We start from the raw sequence: 16,038 nt of genomic DNA, 5'->3' as shown, positions 1-16,038 counted from the left end.
GCAAATATTTTTTTTTTTAGCTAATTTATAGGTGATGGAATGGAATTGTTCAACTATATACATGATTATAAGTACATGTACTAACACGAATGATTTTTAGAAATTGGGAGGGTGAGATCAAATGCAACCTCACTAACTTAACATCTGCTCAAGTTGACATGTTCATCATACTTTTGGAGTGTCGAGTTATCAGGGTTTCACTGTATATGAAACGACAAATAAGTTTCAACATAGACTAGAAACTTACAAAATTTGCAATCAAAATTTCTTGTTATGCACCATTTATCAAAAGACGATTTTATATAACTAAATTGAAAGGATTTGAAATAATTACTATTTCACCTGCCACCATTTTAATTTCATTCAAATCATGCTATATCATTTATAAAAAAGTTGGAGAAAACTGTAATGAAATACCTTCCACTTCTCTTTAGGTGGTGGTTTCTGAAATCTCTCAAATTGTTCAATCTTACTCCTATCCACATCTTCTTCAAGCTCCCATGTGCTTTCTTCGTATGTCAGTGCTCTCCATTTAACCAAATAATGCCTTACTCTCTTGCATTTCGGCTTTTCCACTTCAGAAACATCATTTTCTTGTTTGATGGTAACATCCTCTTCTTTGTTTGTGTCGCTATCCTTTTGAACAATGTCGCTATCCTTTTGAACAATGTCGCTATCCTTTTGAACGATGTCGCTATCCTTTTGAACGATGTCGCTATCCTTTTGAACGATGTCGCTATCCTTTTGAACAATGTCGCTATCATTTTGAACAATGTCACTGTCCTTTGAAATGATGTCATTCTCTTGTTTAATGTTGTCACCATCCTTTGGAATGGTCTCAGTTTCTATTTTGATGGCATCAAAATGTTCTTGAATGGCATCATTTTCTTGTTTAATAACATCATCACAATTTTCTTTAATATCACTATTCTCTTGTTTAATTGCATCATCAGTTTTTTGGATGGTGTTGCTATCTTGTTTGATGATACTGATTTCCGTAGAGGCTTCTTCGATTTTGTTAGTTTCATCCTTTGGTATAACAGGTTCTGCCTCCAACTTTGGTTTGATCTCTGGAAAAGTCTCATCCTCGACAGTTTGTTTTTCAGTGGCAATTTCTTCTTCAGTTTCTGTCTGCAGTACCTGCTCGCCTTCAGACTTTTCAATGTCATGTTTTGGCTCCTCATTTTTGATATCCTCTGCAGCTGCAGCTTCATCTTTAGGATCATTCAGCTTAACCTCCATATTTTCTTCGCTTATGCTTTTATCGACATCATTCTTAATAACTATCTCCCCCTCAGTAGTGGCAGCTTTAGACTCTTTAGATTCCCTTTCTGCTTCATGACTGCTCTCCACAGGAACGCCAGCTTCATCTGGATACAGAATTGGTTCAAGGATTTCATTGACATCCAAAACTCTGTCAACTTCAATATAATCTGGGTTGAATGGCTCATCTTCAAGCTATAAGTAAGAAAAACTTCAATGAGAATAAATGTACAATTTATGTCTAACTTAATTGCATATAAAAGATAGAGCCTGAACAACAAGTTTTAAATTTTACAGTGAGATTGATTTAATATGTCAACCACAAAATAAGTTTGGAAACAGAAAATTTATATGGATAGATAAATAGTATTATATAGCATTCTGCCAATAAAATAAAGGCAACCTTTATTCACAAAAAAATTATGGTGATTACTGAGATGAAAAAATATATATGATGTCAAATATATTCAAAATGCAGCAACCCAAAATAAGCGATCAAGTGGCATGGTGGTAAAATGATTGTCTGCCACCGTGAAGGTTGCCACCAGGTCCCTGGTTTGAACTGGGGTAACAATAGCAGATAAGGTATTTTCCCTTAAAAGTTTGAGGCGACCACTGATAGATGGTGCCTTTATTTCCAACTCAACTCGTTAACGGCAGTAAATTTCAGTATAGCGATATGGCTAGAGTTGGTGTGTAGTGAAGCAACTTGAAATAAAAGCATATTTAAAAAAAGAAATTAAAATGAGAAAAATGTAATATACTGCCCATAAAAACAAAGGCTGTCTTCAGAGGTAAAGATAGTTTCTCTGTTCATTTTCTAACTCTTGAAGAGTTCCTTGATACAAGTTTCAAGCCATATGCTATTTTTATTGGGGTTTTTCCCCCCATGATCATTCTTCTGGTCACTTGTGTCAGTGAGTAAAAGAAATTTCCACACACAAATAACTCAGATTCTTTTCAGGAATAAATCCATCAAAAAGTTCCGCCCCTTTTGCATCAACAGAAGTTCAACTGCTTTTAAAATTATAGAATGCATCATCAATGATATGATAGAAGGAATTTGAAAATAAAAAAAACTTACAAAGTCAAAGAAATTGAAATCTGCTTTCTTTTGTTTGTAACGCTTGAGTTTTTGCTGGAAACGCCTATCTCCTTGTTCTAGTTCATCAACAGTTTTCCATTCACAGTGAATATATGAACTGAAATAAAGGGAGGGGGAATTACTTTATAGAAGAGTTTCTTTTGTACTAGTGTGTGTGTGTGTGTGCAAATAATTTTTTTTTACATTACTCTCTTAACAAATATAGCTTAAATACTAACTACCAGGCTGGAACAAATGTCAAGTCACCATGGCAACTAACTGGCATTGGCACCTAATTTTCTTTGCATAGTTACTAAATTTCAGGCTGAAAGCAGCACAAAATGTTTGGAATTTGTAGCAGAATATATGCCAACATGAAAGATGGGTCACTATGCCCTGAAAAAGTCAAAAGCAGCATAATTTTGGGACTTTCCTTTCCGGTAAATTTTTTGGCACCTAGTTTTTTTGCGATTTGTCCAGCCCAGCTAACTACAGACACTAAGAAGCGTATGTGTCTACACACAAATCTGCTATGCCATCTAAATTTCATTTTTGACATCTTACTGACGGTAATTGGAAATAAACTGAACTCATTGAATTTTTTGAATTTTCACATAATATGTATAAGAAATTTAATGATTCTACTAAAAATTAATAAAATAATACCATCAAGAGAAACATTAATTTTTTGATAACATAGCATAAAAAAATATCATGAAAGTATAAAGATATCTCACATTGGATCAGAGATGCCACTGATGCTCTATACCAAAATTTCAGAAAAAGATGCATAATTTGGTGGTGGTAGTAGTAGACAGTAAAAATAAAAGAACCTAGTCATAAGCTGGTATATTAATCGTTTTTTACAACCTTTGGGTTGAACATGTTTTTAGAAATGAATTATTTATTTGATTCAGAGGGATACCAGCAAATGATATGGGGGGTACAGAAGGGGTCATACTTTACTTTTTTTCGAGGAGAACCCACTTCCACTTAAAAGGACCCAGATTTGGCCAATAACTCGGATCCCAGGTAAATCAGAGTACAGCAGCATCTCTGTGGGATAGTGATCAAACCAAAGGAAAGACATTTTTCTGCTTTGAAAAAAAAGACTTGACTCATGCATTAAGAACTTCGTCTCTTTTTTGTGTTGTTGTGCGTAAGTTTTTTCGTTCTTGATTTTTTATCTTTATGTTTTTTTATTTGACATTGATAATTTTGTCTCGTTTATGTGGTATGTCTTTTTTTTAATGTTTCTGTTCATGTATGTTTTATATATTTTATTAATTAATTATCACATGTAAATTTTCAATTATCCGTACAGGCATCACAGCTTCTGGATGATAAATATGCTTTAAAAAACTAATCTAAATATCTGTATGTTGAAAATGAATAAATTTGATTTGATTTGAAAATACTTACAGATTTTTATACTTGACATAATACTCTTCTGTCTCTTCCTCTGGAACTGAATTATTATTTTCATTTTCAGCCTCTTGTTCAGTTTTAGGTTGTTGCTGAAATACATTTATTTATTCATTTTTAAATTATAAAAAAACAGTGACATAATATAAATTGACAAAATTTGTTTTCCGTGTAAATAAAATATTTCACTGGAAAAAAAAATAAAGTAGAGCATTACACTTCCTGTTAGATAAATTATCTAAACAGGGAAAAAATATGTACTTGCTCATTAAAAAGAAATTTAAATTTGAAAAATTCTATTCTAATCATCCCATATACATATACAGTAGCACTCAAAAGTCTTTTGACAACCATAAATGTAAGATTCATCGAAAGACTGGTTATTTGTGGAGATGAAGATTACAAGGAAGAAAATTCATCACGGCCCCCATGGGGACTCGAACCCCGGTCTCTCGCTTGCTGGACGAGTGCTCTACCATCTACGCTATGGAAGCAGATAGAATGTTTCAACCTTGGAGCGTATATATATATGTTGAAAGGCACCTACATGGATGCCGTCAACAATCAACTAATAGCTCGTGAATGACAAAGACCAACCAGATGGCCATATGCATATAGAAATGTCCTCTCCACTTGTCAATACAAGATTCACCGAAATTTTCGATGAATCTTGTATTGACAAGTGGAGAGGACGTTTCTATATAACCATAAATGTATTTGCAAAATTTGTATTTGAAATTTTTAATGAAACCTATCCTGTGAAGCAAACACTGAGTCTCATTGCAAACTATTTTGAACAAAAAATTTCTGCATCAAAACTTTTTAAATTCAGAAAAATATTAATTTTCCTTTTTTGTTGGTTCAAAAGTCTTTTGATACAAACAAGAAAGCAAAAAAAACTACTAAATAATCCAATGTCTTGTATTGAGCACGAGAGAAAAGTAGAACAAGTTGGCATTTCGTTGAAAGCAGATAAGTTTGTAAAACTGCTCGTCATGTTTTGGCATAGGCTCAATAAACTTGTTCCGTGTGATCTGTGAGCATTTTTTTTCTATTCTTTTTTCACACAATTGGAAAAACCAGCGAATTTACATCATTTCTGGCATGACTTGTCTGTCGAACTCAACTCATAAATGGTTGATGGTATTCAAGTCAGGGTTCTGACTTCTCACCACTCATAAAACTCTTATTTTGTTGCCTTTCAAGTAATGTGTAACAACTTTTGAGCTACATTAATAGTCATTGTCATGCTGGGATATCAGTAAGAGTGGCATGTGCTATGTCATAAAGGATGACAGGGTTATGAAACTAATTTTTGTAAAGAAACAAGTCCCTTGTTGTGTTTTTTCAGAAAGTGAAGAAGGAACTACACATTTAGTAGAGAAGCATCCCTGCTTTAACCTTTGTGTTTAACAGTAAGAACCCATAATACCTTAATATATAATTACCTTATAACTACCTAAAATACCTCATATGTGTGTATTGATCATTTTGATCATTTTTGTCACACCACGGTCATTTTCTGCACACGAGGGCTAATTAGACCGGGACCTACAATTTACTGCTGATTCCAAACGGCAGGCTTGTTTTTTATACTCACTGAGAGGTTGGTGCACTAACCCCCTGATGGGGGACAATTATCACATGTAAATTTTCAATTATCCGTACAGGCATCACAGCTTCTGGATGATAAATATGCTTTAAAAAACTAATCTAAATATCTGTATGTTGAAAATGAATAAATTTGATTTGATTTGAAAATACTTACAGATTTATGTGTATGTATGTATGTATGTTGCTCCCCTGCGGTAGCAATTTTTTGCTGCTGTCAAGTCGCCGTTTTTTGTTGCACCCGTGTCAGGAAAGTTTTTTGACAAGGACGAACCAGCGACACTTCGGGTATCGAACTAGCGACACTTCTAAACATCCTTTGGTACTTTAGGCGAGCATCTTATCAACCGGGCTACCGCGCCCCATATGTATGAATTACATATTATATATGTACCTTGGGTTGTTTCTCTTGCCAATAGGAAGATTGTCATAATTCTCCCTTTGGCTTGCCCTTCTGTAATTAAGTAATAATGATTTTTTTTTTCGCTTGGAAGCCAACAAAACAAGCCTACAATGTTCAGCTGAAGTTTTACCAGTGATACACTCACATCGAGTCCGTGTTTCAAATGAAAGTCATCTGGGTTTTGGCCTAGTGGACGTTTCGAGGATCTCAGATATAATAATCAAAATGAGAGCAAACTATCTCATCTGTTACCTTCTTTGGCTGTATCAAAAGAAAATTACTTTTTACATATGTTCCCAAAATTATTAAAAAAGGTTTTACAAACTTATGAACTGTCTTGAAATGCCAAAATGACTTGCCACTTGAGCTGGACTTCAGCCTTAATTATGCTTTCCCAAAAAAAAAAATTCACCAAATATTTTTTGTTTCATAGTTTTATTATGTGTTCTGCATAATCCTACTATATAAATTGATATTAAATAACAATTAGTTGCTTCCACATGTGATTAAACTGCATTTGTCAAAACACTTTTGATCCATCCAAAAACAAGAATTGGACAATAAAAGCAAAACCCCAAACAAGTTCCATCTACAGGTGTCGATAAATATCTTCCTTCTGCTTTACATATCTCAAGGTTAAGGCAGTGCATGCAAATGAATTGACAAAACAAATATTATTGCATTTGTCAAAAGACTTTTAAGCACTACTGTATGTGAGTTGCTATATGGCTTTGGTACATCAGAAAATTTGTTGCACAGAATATTTATTATATATTATTGTATTATAATTACATGGCTTTATTTTTTTAGCGCTTGAATTTCTAGCCAAATGAAATATGAATTTGAAAAGCCACATCGAACACATGGGAAGTTGGTGGAAAAAAAAAACCTATGAGGAAACCAGAATTATACTAAATTATGAAATACTGTTCTCACCTGTTTTGATGTACGTGTAGCTAATATTTTTTCTACAACCATATGATCCTCATTATGAGTGTCCTGAAAACACAAAAAGCTGCATTAAATATCTATTGAAATTCAATTTGATATGATAAGGTATATATAGCTTCCAAAGTACTCTCTTTACCATAACAACTTGAACAACTTTTCCTTCGTTGTTAACAGACTGGCCTAATTCCATTTCAATTGTTTCATCACTAAGATGCAAATCGATGTCATCAGTATACTTCTTTCTATCTTTGTTCCTAGCTGACCTACGTTTCTGTGAATGCAAAATTTCTAAAATCAAATCACTTATAAACTTGATTACAAGTTTAGCATAACATGCTCATAAAGCACAGCACTAAGAATACCAGACTAAAAAATATTCCAATAATGATTCGTCTTATTATGACTCGTATTTTCAAGGTTTTTTTTTTAATGTGTTACAAATTTCAAAAAAAGTATCTCATAATTTGGATTTGTTTGATATAAGCTTTTCCCCTGAATTATTTCATTTCTTTTTTGCTACTACTACTAATTAACTCAAATCTGAATAGACTGAAAAAATCTGGTAATAAAACCACTTATCTTTTAAATCATTAAGACAATAAAACTAGGTTTGGTAAAATTGAGAATTATCAATTAATCAAACTTGATCTAGATTCAAGGAAAATTTTCTTACCTGAATGCTACCTTCAGCATCTTCTGGAGAAGGTGGGGGAGTCCGCTCAAGATCAGAATTATCTGGTGAACCTATGCGCTTCTTTTTCTTTTTCTTGCTGGTGAATTTCAAGGCAATTCTAGCAATCAATGTAAAGAGATAAAATGTGACTGAAACATGTAATGAAGAACCTTAATTTCCTACAACAAATGTCCAACACAAAACATATAAATGCAGAAATAAATTCTTGTAATGTGTACTGCCCTTATCTCTTCGATGGGCGGTGGGACAAATGGGTGTCCAACTTGTTTTCATACTTTTCTATAGGTTTTGAAAAAATATCTGCCCTTCAAAGGGTTATATGATCGCTAAGCAAACCCATAAAACACATCGTATCACAATACAGTCAAACCTTGTTAGTGCGTCACCCGGTTAACACGTCACTCCGCTTACCAGATCACTTTTTTGGAAGTCCCAATTGTCCTCAGGCAGGAATTGACAAGCTATGGCTTACTCCGTTTAACGAGTCACTCCGCTTCATACTTTTGCTCTCCCAAGAGCGACTCATTAACGAGGTTTGACTGTATTGCCTACTTTGAGAAACACTGATCTAATTCACAGTCCCCCATAGAACTTATTCACAGACAAGTACAAAGAAACATGAATGGAAGTTTTTGCATAGAGCATGATCTTATAAAAAATTGCAAACATAAGTATAACAATGAAATTCTAGCCAGATGGTCAGCTGAAACTGCCATGAGATCCAACAAAGTGAAATAACTCTGGGAGAGAGAACACTGCAGCAAGGTAGTAGTAAACTGTGGATTTGACTACTACAAAAAAAATTGACCATGCACAAACTGAAGATTCAGACTCACATGGATAAGCTGTTTCACTTAATATTTAAATTACAAAAAAATAAAATAAACATGCACAATTATCTTCTCTATACATCTCACAAGAAAGTTCCATTGCCTTTACACACAAATAAAATAAAACCCTTTATGATTTGAGAAATTTTTAAGATTGTGAAAAACGTCATGCACAAAAAAAACATTTTTATTTTTCTCACTTGGGAAGCTTTTTCTTGGGTGTTGACTTCTTGCTCTCTTTCCCGGAACCGGACTTCGGAGATTTACTCTTTGATTCTTTCTTATCAGATTTCTCCTCTCCAGTAACTTCAGTTCCCTCTTCTGCATTTGTACCAGCTTCAGTGGATACCGCAAGCTCACCAGCCTCATTAGGTTCCTGAGCTGCCTCACCTGCATTTCCTTCATTTGCACCTTCAGCAGCATCTTTCTTTTTCTTTGGAGATTTCTTCTTGGACTTCTTAGGTTTTGGTTCCTTATCCCCGGGTGCTTTATCATCATCTGTGTTTTTTCTCTTCCTGCCTTTTTTCTTTTTGTCTGGCATAGAGACGACATTCCCTTCTGGATTCGTTATGGTCACTTCAAAGATCCAGTCCTACGAAATCAAATGAAGTTTATCAAGCCAGAAAAAACAATATACTGTATTTTTGGAATATAATTATTACAAACTAATGTATTGAATATAAAAAAATTTAATTTTTTTAAATTACTTTCCTCATCTCAAACTGCTTCAAAATTTTGAAGATAACAAGAACTATTATTCACATATTCAGCAATATATTTTTATTCAGAGAAAATATCGAGTACATTTTTAAGGCAATTATTACTCATTATTGGTTTTGGCTCTGCAATGGACAGCTGTCATCAGAACCTAATAATACATGCATAATAATAATTATAATATGCTGCCCTTTCTTGACATTCTCATTAGAAGACTGAATTTCATACATTTGTGTTTAATAAACAATTCACTGAACATTAAAACTTTGCAGCGATTCAGCCTTCCTTCAGAACAAACTCAATCTCTTTTGTTGAATTGCTTCCGATCGAGGTTTTTCACCTTATATCATCAAGACCCTCAATAAAATTACCTGCACACCCACCACCAACTTGCTCCCAGCTGACTCAAAAAAATTTTTCCAATATCGTTGTTCTTCCATTCCATTTTTCCAATTTCAGTCTCTCATCCACCTTTAAGAAATTTGACTTCCATACAATATTCCAGACAGCAAATAAACTCCTCTTCTCTCAGATCAAAGATCCCATCACACCCTTCAAAGAATCTGGTGTATCTTTATCCCATGCAAGAATTGTGAAAGGGGGATATATTGGCCAAACTAAGAGAAATCTACATATTTGAGGTACTGAACACTGAAAGCACATTGAAAAGGGACAAACTAGTAGTTCAGCTATTGCCCAATATCGTTGGCCACTTTTGCATAATTTTGAATTTGAGTGTCTGCTTTCAAAAAAGCAACATACATACAATTCCAAACTGAATTTTCTCAAGGAATACTTCATCACAACTTGTCAGGATTTCCTTCTTAATGATGAAAGGAATGCGCTATATCCTCAACTTACACAGGCTTTATAGACAGTGGCCGAGACAGGATTTTCAACACTTGGCAACAGATGGCACCCCTAATTCACATTCAAAGACCACTCAGGCTTAGCAAATACAAAGGCAAACTCTCCAGATGACCAGAAGTAAACATAATTCTCCCCCCCCCCCACGTTCAATAGTTTAACTTATGTGTGGTTTCTGGCGCACAAGGTTCTGATGATTGCTCTCCATAGTTTTCGCCAAAACGCAAGAAAAAAAACCAATAATTTATCTTAAAGTTATGTTCAACATTTTCTGTCAATTAAAATCAGGCAAAGTTTCTATTTTTTGGATAATAAAGGTTATTTTACACAATTGATGAGATTTGCAATCCTTCATTGCTCCATACTTACCAGAAATCAAACAAATATCTTGTTAAAACACTTATGGAATCAATATCCTATTTACTGCTTTTAAAAAAACCTTGAATACTTCAATCGCATTGGACTTAGCTCTACGTGATCTTTCAAGGCACACATATTTTAAATCTTTATGGTTCGCCCTTAGAAGAAAGGTGGTGAAAAAATTGTTTCCTTTTTCACAAAAATAGTATTAAATTGGTGCTGTAAGCATATTTTCAATTGAAACAATGCATCAACAAAGCAATTTGATTAGGGAGGATATGTTACTTAGTTACAATGGCAATTAAGGGTAAAGTATAGTTTTCCTTTTTTCTTATTGTTATCTATGAACAGATAAACTCTTGCTTAATGAAGTTCAATAATTCTTAATCTTGAATTTCATTGCGAACCTCTTCAATTTTGAGTAATTTAATGAGTTTCTGAATACGTAAAATTTCATCAGAAATTCACAATTAACAAATTAACAATGACAAGGAATCAACTCTTTCTAGACAAAAAAAAAAAAAGTATTTTGTAGTTATATTGCTGTATTTTGTACTGAAATTATACCAGGCTGTACTTTTTAAAATACCAAAAAAATTGAGAAAAAAAAATTGGTGTAATGGGTTTTTTTTTACCATGTATTATTCAAAATCTATATTTAGATATACACAGGACCATAGAGGGTTCATCTCTTTCCATAGCTCAAGCCATAAATACAAGCATGTATTTTGTGTGACGAGAACTTTAGTAAGATTTATCTCTGCAACCATTTCAAATGCATTAATTTTAATTAATAAATTCTGGTGTACAATCAGAGTTCACAGAAAGCAACTTAAACCTTGAGAGAGATTTTATCAACATGATTAAATTACAAAATACCACTGTAAAAGATCAATTTAGTATCAGAGTCTCACCTTTGCATCCGTTTCCTCCGATATTTCAGGAATCTGTCTATTAAACCCCTCTTGCAAGGGTCCGATGAATCCTTTGCAGAATGTTTCTGTGCCTTCGGTCTTTGCTTTCTTTGGCTTTTTTGGTTTAGGTGGCTTCTTTTCTTTGGGTGGTTTAGGTTCTTTAGGCTCTTTGGGTTCTTTAGGCTGTCTACGTTTTATCTTCTTAGGAGGTTCCTCATTAAAACTCAATTCATATGGATCCACGGGTCCGGCCGATGCAGCAATAGAAGGCATTCCTTCAGGGACACCACATGGTGGGGGATAGCCAGTATCAGGAACACTGTTAGCCTCCACAGGCTCCTAAGAAAAGCAAATGTTGAAATTCACATTTAAGGATACAACACCAGATTAACTTCAATTTTGTAAGAATTCAAAAAGATCCATGAAAGAACATTATATACAGGGATTTCTCACTTATATGTTTGTCCCAATTATAAGACGATTTTCTGCACTCCCGGTCAAAGATATAGCAAAATAATGAAATTGACTTATATGCCTCTCTCACTTATGCATAATTTTTTTCTTGTTTCCTTGCACCAAACATGTAAGTGCAAGGCAACTGTATACAAATACATTCAAAAGCATGGGAGGATGGCATGGACTTTAGATATCCTACAGAAAGTCACAAAATATAGCACCTTGGTTAAGTTTATTTTCCCTATCCTTGCAGCTTCGACTGGATTTTACTGTCCTGTTTGTCTGTTAGAGTTTTTAACCAGCTAAGTGAAATAATAGTGATAATGGCATCGTAATAAAAAATGCTTAAATTTTTTTTCTGATTCAATCCAAATGTGGTCCAGGGGCATCAAGATGACAATAATAACGGCTCACGAAGGAAACGCCCAACAAAGCTTGGCACGGCCATCATTTACTGATTCACAAATATTCCAACACATTTGCATTGAAGCTGCTGCATTTCTTATTAATTTTTTGAATATTTATATTTGGGGGTGAGGGGTATGACAAAATTGAAGTGAAATCACATCTATGGTTATAGCTGTAGCAATTTTATGTTCCCTCTTGTGTCTCATTTGCATATTCACATGCATGTATAATTGGACGAAAAATTTTCTGCACTGTTGTATTGCTGAAGTTTTGAGGTTTGTATCATTTCGCTTTCATTGCACAGCGATGCTGCTTCCTATTCTGCTCGCAATCGTGTTTTAGCAATGATTTTTTTCCATTATATATACTGTGTTAAATTGCTTCTGTTGGGCAACCCAAGGTCTTGGTACCCAATAAGGGTACCTACACTCCGTTTTCACCACGTTTTTTCACCACGGAGTTTAAAAGAAGCAGTATATCAAATTGTTTGTGTCTAGTATGTAAAGCGTTAGGTGGTTGTCATTTATCATCAGAATATGCAGAGAAATCTCTGCTCGTATGAAAAGAGCATCAGCTTTAGGGTGATATGCCCAATCAGTGGGTGATTGTTGCAATGTTTCACATAATTAACATGTAATGGTAGTCAAGTAATTAATTTTTTTGTTTCCTTACCGACTCCATTCCAGCGCAGGAATTGGAACTACCGCCATATACATCAGTCATTACATGTTGTGGCTGTGGTCCCAAAATAGGCATTGGACGTTCTTGTTGGATTGCTGGAGATGGCGCCTGTGTACTGTAATGCATTCCTTGCATTGCCTGCTGCTGTTGTTGATGCTGCTGGTGCATGAAGGACATAGGTTTGCCACCGCTATACGACATTTGTGGTCTAGGATACTGAGGTACACTATTGGGGACACTTGGTATCGGTACATTCATGGACATAGGGTTCGAAGAAACTGTTGGTTCAAGAGCCTGACTTTGCAAGTACCTTAAACGATCCTGCAAGTTCTTCATCTAGATTACAGAGAAGAATAATATTAGTTCACAAAAAAGTTCAATAATGTTTAACAGCATGCAAAAACTGGCGAATATATGAAATATTCTTCATTCCAGTGAAGTAAACTTCACCACCACCCCCCCCTTTTTTAGCTCAAGATCCCAAAGCCAAATGTTTTGCATGCATGCTCTGCAATGAACCCTCAGCTGATTGGAAATGTTCTGTGGTAAACATTATCGAAATGGTGTTCCCTATTCTTTTCTTAAAATTCCTTCCCAGATTGTTCTGCAACGCACCTCACAGTTTTCAGCATATTCTGCTTTGGGAATTCCAGAGCTTAACTTTTTCAGTTCAGACAATAATTTAAAGTACCACCAACTTCTAACCCTTGTAACACCCATTAAATACATTGTTGGGAGTTAGGATTATGAAGTATGAAAGCTGTATAAATACTTCACAATTACCAGACCACAGCAAATGTGAGGAACTAGTTTTTAAATGCAATAGATTTATGAATAAAAATTCCCTTTCTGGGTTCATTGTAAGCAGTTACAGTTGCAACTTCGCAGAGGCGTAATACTAAGGAAATAGTTGAGGTTAATGCTTTTTTTTTCTTTACTCATTATTGATCCACATTTTGGTTCATGTCAGCACTTATATAAAATAATACCCATGTTTCTCAAATACTAAGCAAATTTGTGTGTGTGAGGGTGACTGGTACTTATAAGTACCATCAGTACATGTCATAGCTGCCAACTTTTGAAAATGAAAATTAGGGAGATTTTCGGGCGGACCCGTATTTTATACTGAAACCACTCCCTAATAAATATAAAAGGGATTTTTCCCAAACAAAAGTTGAAGCGTAGAGAATAAAATCCCCACGGAAAAAACAAATGAAATTGGAGGCCAAAACTTCAATGGTGATCTAAAAATATATATATATTGTGTTCAATCAGAAACAATGTGGTCAAATATTCTGCGCGAATGACCCCAAAATCATCGGAAGATAAAGGAAAAAAAACTTTAATTTTTGAATAACACTGACTTTTTGTGACACTTGCTTGATGTTTTTTTTGATTTCACATGGGTGATTATGTCAGTCTTTCCACCATGACTGATGTTCATGTCCGTAACACAGCTTGTACAAAAAGAAATAATAATATCCTCAATATTATCCTCACTCGGACTGACACTATGCTGTCCAGGTTTTCTGGAACCTTTGATGAAAGGAAATTCATCAGAGAATAAATATCTTTCAAACTGATTAGATTTTTTATTTCTTATTGGTATTCATGTTTTGTTATTGCACCATAATCTTCAATTATTATCCAGGACTATTGGCTGCCATAAAAAAAAGGCTATTTCTCTGCACAATAAGGCAAACAACTTTTGTTGTTACCCCATCAGAGGGTTTGTAAAACTTCCTTAAAAAGGAATTTCCCACTCTTCCCCCATTTACGACGTGTGACATCATTTCGAAAGAAAAAAAAAAAACAGAGGCAAAAAGAGTTTTGCCCCACAAGAAATTCCTTAGGGATTGTTTTCAGAAGCGGGATTTCTTTACAGATGAAGTTGGGAATTTTTAGGAACAATTAGGGATGTTTTGTGATTTTTGTAAAAATTCGGGAGATTTAACAACTTTTCGGGAGGTCAAGAGATGAAGTTAAAATTTGGGAGATTCCCGGAAAATTCGGGACAATAAGGCAACAATAACAATTGGCAGCTATGACATGGTGAACTGTAACTTATGGTGAACTCAAATTCAATTATAATTTGAATGTTTAGTTTTTGAAGGGGTGCAAAGAAAAGCTACACGTGTCCTTATTGGCACACGGGGCTTGAGTTATGAAGAGAGATTTCATTTCTTGAATATGTTTACATTGGATGAATGCAGGTGTCCAGACGATATGATCTTCAACGGGATGGATAACATGGACCATGAACTTTTAGTACACCGCCAATTGACTGCTTTTACAAGGGGACACCAGTATCGATTGGTAAGGGACAATGCAAGGTTGTGGTGTCGCAGGGAATTTTTCTCTAATAGGGTTGTTAATAAATGGAATAGCTTACCACCGGAGGTAGTTAATTGTAACACAATTGACACGTTTAAAAAGCCATACGATAAACATGTTGGGGTAAATCGAGAAGCTATCCATACTTAGAATAAGACAACCATATTATGGGCATTGTATAGCATTTTATCATGTGTATATATTGTTTATAATTTTTGTGATTGTGTTCCTGTATTTTTTAAATATACGACATCCATATTTGTTATGGGCATCTTTTTCTCAGCACCTCGTTGGGCATTTTGCCTGTTGTGGTGTTGTATTTGTATTTTGTTTTTAGAACTAATAAATGAAATCTTGGTATAAGGATACTGTGTGGACTAAAAAATCGTTAATGGAACTACCATGATTAAAGATTTTTGTTGTATCAGGAGGCAGACCATCATAATAGTGCACCACCAGATTTATGCTGCATTCTTGATTTATTTTTCACATCCAAATTGTACTTTCGTTAGTATTGATTTGCGACTGAAAAAATTATAATTAATAGATTAGTTGATAAAATTCAATTAGGAGTTGCACCCCTGTAAAAGTGTTTACTGCATTAGACACTTTTGCATACTACACCCCTCCTACAAAGCCGGGGCAAATCTAGAGCTCGCTGCTGAGAGGTGATTTTACAAATCGCTAAAAAATTAGTCACAGTATGGACTGACCATATGTCCCACATTTACCGTGCCAGTCACGTTTTTCTATTTTTCTCTCTCCATCCCGACTTTCTTTAAAAATACCCTTCTTCCCTCTTTTTTTAACAAAGTTTGCGAATTTGTGTTGCTGCAATATTGTCATATAGAAGTTCTGAAAACTTCATGAAATATCACAAATCTGGTGTCATTATGGGAGGGGGGGGGGTGAATCTACCAAAAAAAAAAAATTATGTGATAATTATTCAAGTTTTTCATAATATGGTACTGATAGGGTTAAAAAAATGAAAAACTGCTGTTACTTAAGTGTTCCCTTCCCCCATATCATCTTAGACTCCA

At 34.6% G+C, this 16,038-nt stretch overlaps 1 protein-coding gene across 6 annotated transcripts in view; it reads right to left on the bottom strand.

Moving 5' to 3' along the window:
- kis (chromodomain helicase DNA binding protein kismet) overlaps positions 1-16,038 on the bottom strand; it is a 92,317-nt gene that overhangs the window by 63,130 nt on the left and 13,149 nt on the right. For all 6 annotated transcript variants that reach the window (XM_089245579.1, XM_089245570.1, XM_089245598.1 and 3 more), the window contains exons 3-11: positions 12,656-13,000; positions 11,120-11,458; positions 8,462-8,853; positions 7,411-7,528; positions 6,874-7,008; positions 6,723-6,785; positions 3,770-3,864; positions 2,348-2,465; positions 418-1,458 (exon numbers count right to left, since the gene is read on the bottom strand). In XM_089245579.1, coding sequence (XP_089101705.1) covers positions 418-1,458; positions 2,348-2,465; positions 3,770-3,864; positions 6,723-6,785; positions 6,874-7,008; positions 7,411-7,528; positions 8,462-8,853; positions 11,120-11,458; positions 12,656-13,000 — 2,646 coding nt within the window. The remainder of the gene's footprint in view (positions 1-417; positions 1,459-2,347; positions 2,466-3,769; positions 3,865-6,722; positions 6,786-6,873; positions 7,009-7,410; positions 7,529-8,461; positions 8,854-11,119; positions 11,459-12,655; positions 13,001-16,038) is intronic.

The sequence above is a fragment of the Pholcus phalangioides genome, unplaced genomic scaffold (genome assembly GCF_987345545.1).
Source record: "Pholcus phalangioides strain wild (caught in Gottingen) unplaced genomic scaffold, Ppha-v1.0 ptg000001l_1, whole genome shotgun sequence".
In the NCBI taxonomy this organism is placed as follows: domain Eukaryota; kingdom Metazoa; phylum Arthropoda; class Arachnida; order Araneae; family Pholcidae; genus Pholcus; species Pholcus phalangioides.
The sequence above is the reverse complement of the archived record's forward strand: the minus strand, read 5'-3'. Positions and strand labels throughout refer to the sequence as shown.